At 35.5% G+C, this 5,780-nt stretch overlaps 1 protein-coding gene across 1 annotated transcript; it reads right to left on the bottom strand.

Annotated features, from left to right (window-relative positions):
- Positions 1 to 568: 568 nt before the first annotated feature.
- ppa2 (inorganic pyrophosphatase 2) lies at positions 569 to 5,145 on the bottom strand. The gene is made up of 12 exons (XM_024289665.2): positions 4,890 to 5,145; positions 4,367 to 4,431; positions 4,236 to 4,277; positions 4,101 to 4,154; positions 2,697 to 2,816; positions 2,316 to 2,402; positions 2,060 to 2,186; positions 1,493 to 1,620; positions 1,301 to 1,386; positions 1,152 to 1,221; positions 1,004 to 1,043; positions 569 to 921 (listed from the first exon to the last, which is right to left on the bottom strand). Exons 1-12 carry the CDS (start codon positions 5,074 to 5,076, stop codon positions 899 to 901), a joined length of 1,029 nt encoding a protein of 342 aa, XP_024145433.1. The 5' UTR covers positions 5,077 to 5,145; the 3' UTR covers positions 569 to 898.
- Positions 5,146 to 5,780: the final 635 nt, after the last annotated feature.

The following is a 5,780-nucleotide window of genomic DNA, read 5'->3' as shown; positions in this document are numbered from 1 at the left end:
CACAAGCAGAAAGCTGCAACAAAGAAGAACTAAATGAAACAATACTAGTAAAAAAATAAAAGGAAAGAGGTTGTAGGTCCATGAGACCGGTATGCTTTCAGAAAAGCTTTCTCTCAGCCAACATGAGTTTTTTTTTTTTTCGGTCACACGTAACCTTTAAAGCTGAGCTTGAACAGCTACCTGCTGTGCTCTCTGTGCACTCCACTTTGTGTAAAGTACAGGTGCATGGTTTAAGCCATTGTAAAGAATAGTTGTCAAAGAGCAAAAGTGCAGCTGCCACCTTTGGTCTGAAAATCCCTCAAGGCTTCCCCAGGTTTCTCAAAGTTTCGTGTGCTACAAAATATAATTTAAGGATGGGTAATAATACTGTAAGTATTGTAATGTAATGGATGCAGTTTATTTGAAAGCTGTTTATGATATCATTCCTTTTTTTGATGTGTGTTTTTTTTTTAATAAAAGTTATATTTATTTAAAGCAACTTGATGTTTTTCCAAGTTGATTCCATTATTTCATTCTGTTTGTACCCTCCTATTTCTTTTTGAACTGATAAGACAAGACAGAGACAAGATTTGCTCTTTTTTCTTTATTAATTCATCCAAATGTATAAAAAACAAAACAACGTTTTGGCTTTATGTTGTTGTCTAGAGATAGTGTCCTTTCAGCCTTTACTTTGAAAAGGAAACATAAAAATGCTGCGCAATCTAAGCAAAATAGCAGATATTAGAAAAGGAAAAAGTGATTGTTTTAGTCTTTAATTAACCTCAAGATTGTATTAAATTATAATGAAAATTTCAGTTTGCACTGATCATTGAGTTTCAAAAATGACACTACCTGCAAACACTAAGACTGATGTTGCTGTTGCAGGTGTAAAGAAAGGTCCCGTGGAGTTTTGAGGTCTTCAGACGAAATGCCACCTGTCAACTGTGCAAAATTTTGAGAGGTTTCAGATGACAGTGAAAGTTAAAAACGAAATACATAATAAATCTAGTTCCAAAAGGTTTACCTTCTTTAGAAACAGGGTTGGCAGGACCAGCGGCAGGAGCCTAAAGGGGTTATTTAAGTGGGTTACAAAATAAAATATGAATAGCTTAAATTTCTATTTGCTAGAATCTTAGCTAACAACATGGGATAACTGAGGGGGAAATTCTCACCGACTGGACAACACCATCAGCCTCATCAGTACCGCATACGTGAGGACTATCACAGCAAGTGATGTTTTTGCTGAAGAAACGAAAAAGAAGTCAGTGATGAAAATTGATTTATTTTTCTAATCAGATCAAATTCTTATTTTTTTACTTACCAAACAATCCCCTCAGCATTTGTTTTCTTCTGCACCAGTGCCCTCCAGTGCTCATGGGTTAAATTAATGACCTTAATGGCAAAATCCTTAAAGCAGAAAAATATATTAGTTTAAGACAATAAAACGAAACAGCAAATTGATTAACTGTAAATAACATTTCAGAGAGGATTTTTAACTAAAGTGCAAGAAGACCTTGTCCTGGAATTGCCCGTTGAATCCAAAGCTGTTCTCCGGCTTTCCATCAGGCACCTTATATTTCCGGAACCAGTCCACAGTGGCTTCTAAATGACCCGGTCTGCTTTTGCGAACGTCCTCTATATCTGAAATAATACGTGTATTTAGCTGATAAAGTACCCAGAGAGCCATATGCTTTTAGTTTATTCTGTTTTTTCCTCTTCAGAAAATATGCAGACAATAGAAACAGAAGATTATTTAGCAAAAATAAAGTGAAAGCTAATTATTAAACAGATAACGTGAGGAAATCTTAATCGTACAGGGTTATGAGGCATTTCCATTAGCATAAAAGTAACTTCCTGTTCATGCAAGCTGTGCTTGCACGCCAAACGGATAAAAGGATCAGAAAACATTAAATCTCTCTGTATTTTTTATAATTTTTTTATTAAGGTTAACTGATTGTTCACTTCATGAATGTATGTTTGGTTTAAATAAATTAATAAATCAGTCAATTTTCTTTATAAAAGAAAATGTGAAGTACACAAAAATAGGTTCTAAAAGCTGGAGCTTGTTTGAAATACTCACTATTTAGGTTTTTGGCATCAGGATCTTCCACATTAATAGCAATAACCTTCCAGTCCATTTCTCCTTCATCAATCATGGCCAAAATGCCTAGCACTTTGACCTGGATCACCTGACCCGAGGAGCACACCTGCACGGAGCAACGAAGGAAAAACAGTCCAGCTCAAGTCTTAGGTTTAAAATGCAACGTGAATTCAGCAATAACTACACAGCAGTGATAAAACTGGGACATAAGTGAGCCGATGTTAGGAAGTGCTACCTGAGTGCCGATGTCACAGACATCAATGGGATCATTGTCCCCGCAGCAGCTTGTTTCCTCATCTTTGTGGTTTGGGTCCTCCCATGTCTAACCCAAAAAACAGTTCAAAAGCGAGAAGCGAAAGTTGTTCAGTTAGGAATTTTAATCTCATTAGCAGTCAAAAGTTATGCAATGAAATAAACAATGAAGCAAAGACAGAGAAATATGATGAACATCACTCTTGGTACTGAAAATCTAACAAACTTAACAGCTTTCCTTTTTATTCATCACAAAATTTAAAAAAAATAAGCTTGACAACCACAAACTAAGAATCACAGGTGAGTTTTCTAAAGATGGAGACATGTTAGGTTTGGAAGCTGGTTTCTATTATTTTTCCCTTACCTGTGGGAGTGCGCCGTAGTTCCAAATGTAACCTTTGTGGGGAAATACGTTAGCAACGTATCTGAGCTTTCCTTTCTTCACATCCTGTTTGATAGGATTCAGCTGTTCTTTTGTCGCAATCTGGAAATTATATTATTCATACATGCTTTTACATTTTATTGTGGAGTTTCTGTCTAGTAGGTTAAAAAAAAAGCTTAACCTTTACCATTTCCTGCTCATGATACAATGTAGTTGAGCTTTTAACACCTCAATGTTTGTGACCACAAAACAGTGAAGTTTGTGGCGATGTGATAATAAAAAAGCAAATTGTATGTGAATGGCTTTTTGATGCAACACTTCAAAAATTATCGATAGGAGGGCTCTTTGGTTATGCATCAGGGTGATTATATTGCAAAGTGAAAACCCAACGACACACAAGAAGGGTATATATATGTTAAAAAAAAGAAAAAGGAAAATCTTAATGTGAAAGTCTTTTAAAGTCACTCTTCCTATATTTTTTCCACTTGTTTTGTTCTTTCCACATACAAAAAATTTAAATGTTTTTGTTGTAAAAATGCTTAAAAACCAACTCAAAGAAAATCATGTCTTTGGGGTTTTTAACATGTTCTTGTGGCATTTTAAACTTAAAAGTTAAACTTAAAAATAGTATAGGAGTATTTCTTTATTTAAATTGAGGTAAATCAGGAGCAGATGAAAGAATGTCATTTGAAAAAGCTTGCCACAGTGATGTAGAAGCCACAAGCTCTCTGCTCTGCTCCATTCTGAAGATACTTTCAGATGCATGTACTTCTTTGTTTTCCTCGTCCAAATTTGGGTCTGTATGACTGGATGCTTCCAATATTGCTTGCCATTTTTGTTGCCCCGGTAATGTTAGGTTGGGGGTGTAAGGGGCTGTAAGCTAGAGCGTATACAAATGGTTGATGGGAAGTGGAGCAGGCTCACTCTACACTAACAATTTCCCAGATAACCCAGAAGCTAGTTTACAAAGAACTATTGCTGCCTTCCAGAAACTGTCATAGAAAATTACTTTTTTTAAATTTTATTTTTTTTTGCCTGAAAGATGCATCATTCCGATTTTGGAACTGCTGGGAATGGTTTTAATACAGATCAAAAGAAGATCGGAGTGGGACTTTAATGTATACTGACAAGGAAGACCTTTGTTCTGAGATCCCTTTACAAAAAGTATTAAAAACTTGAACCACAATCATTTGGTATGTGATCTACGTTTGCACAAGATGCGCACATGCAATATATCCATCTCAACGATGCAGCACACACAGTATATGATGCATACAACAGAGTAATGATTCCCAGATGATGTGGAGGGCTGACTTTGTATTTTACCTGTTAAGATGTGCATAACCTGCACACTAATACCGGTACATCTATTAGGTGTCTGCTCACCTCCATTTTGGCATTTGACCACCGTGGTACCTCCACTACCATGTTATAGATCACCTAGGAGCAAAGCTGAACATCAATGATGGAGGCTTCCACATAATGACAGATTTTTATAGATATATATTTAAGGATGAGTACCTCTGTATCCGTCTTAGCTTTTTTGGCTGGTGCATCATTTTCCTGCCAGGCAACAGAGATGGAAAAAAAGATTAATTTTAGGTTCAAATACTTTATTGATGGTGTTTCTGGAAAAAAACAAAACAACATACCTGTTCAGACTCTGCTATGAGAGGGATGTCATGGAAGGGTGAGATGTACCTTCCCTCAGAGGTTTCTAGGAGAAGAATACATAGTTCTTGTGTTTTTATTGTTAGGGCTACACACTGGATGTGACTCTTGAATGGTTATTTTAGGGCATGTGGGCGGGGTCTGTAAGGTGATGTATATGTTAACATGTGTACACAAATTAAGAATAGTATCTGCTACCATACCAAAGCATCCTTAAAGACATGTTTATTTTCTTTGTTTTGAGCATCTTGTCAAAATTTCTATAAAAAAAACAAAACATTTTTTTAAATTTATTTAAATGTTTACAATTTGTGTTAAAACGTTTGAGTAATTAACCTAACCATTAGCAAACACTAAAACTTCACCAACTCAAAGGTCAAGCGTTAACCTTCACCTGAGTAGACCTGTAGGAGACCAGACTCACTGGGTGGCTTATTAAACTAATTATCCCGTCATTTAAGAAGAAGCATGTTTTTTTAATGCATAATGGCGGCTTAAACTTACTAAAATAAAGACGGTAGTCGGTTGAATTCAGGGGTCCCCTCTGCTCCGTTTGATAGTGCATCGTTTTTCTCGAATAATAGAGATGAGGAGCGACTGCTTGTGTGACGGCTTTATTGCTAGAAGCAGGTGCTGGTCCAAAAACTCTCAGCACGCAACCTAATGAGGAGCGCAATAACGTTGTTCTCATTGTAAGAAATGTTTTCACTCCTGCTTCCTGCCTTCCCGCTCCCCGTTTTCCGGCATGTGACTACAGCTTCCGGTTGAGGTTTTTCCAGAATAAAAGCATCAGTAAGGGCTCTGTTGAGCAAGTTGTCAAGCTAGAACTTTAGATGAACTAAACAACCACCAAGTAAGAAACTGAAAAAGCCTACAATACTATATTACAGAATATTTTTTGTTTTGGAGGATAATGTATCATTAATAAATGACTGAAATAAGCTTGGAATATAAAATATATTTGACTTTGTATTTGACTTTCCTTAATACACTGATGCTTGAAATTGGGACGGCTCATAGTCAATTTAAATAAAGTACACATTATTATGCAAATTATTATATTCAGAAAATATGATTAAAAGTCTGATAAATGTAATTACAGAAAAAAAGTGGAAGCAAATGATTCTTTACTTGCATTCACAAAAAAATGTCCTCCTTTAAACAGATCACTTGCTATTTGAAATGCACTTTTGAAGAAATCAGAAGCTTTTTTTGCTTGTTTTTAAATATTATAAAATAGAATAGAACTTTGTTAATTCTTATTTATTCCTCAAGTAGGAAATTGAGTAGATTCTTTTTTTATTATTATTATTTCAACTAACTTTCTTTGACTGATTTCCTCACTCTAGTTTTACCATTACAATTGGTGAAGGTATTTCTACTCATTAGTATTTC

The sequence above is a fragment of the Oryzias melastigma genome, linkage group LG1 (assembly GCF_002922805.2).
Source record: "Oryzias melastigma strain HK-1 linkage group LG1, ASM292280v2, whole genome shotgun sequence".
Classification (NCBI taxonomy): Eukaryota; Metazoa; Chordata; class Actinopteri; order Beloniformes; family Adrianichthyidae; genus Oryzias; species Oryzias melastigma.
The sequence above is the reverse complement of the archived record's forward strand: the minus strand, read 5'-3'. Positions and strand labels throughout refer to the sequence as shown.

Bases quoted from the DNA above. Each gene is read 5' to 3' on its own strand.
- ppa2 (XM_024289665.2), bottom strand. From the start codon at position 5,076: ATGAGAACAACGTTATTGCGCTCCTCATTAGGTTGCGTGCTGAGAGTT. The intron at 2,817-4,100 runs GTGAGCAGACAC...TATAATTTCCAG, and splicing joins GGTCAAATGCCAAAATGGAG to ATTGCGACAAAAGAACAGCT. The intron at 1,621-2,059 runs GTGAGTATTTCA...GTATTATTTCAG, and splicing joins TGATGCCAAAAACCTAAATA to ATATAGAGGACGTTCGCAAA.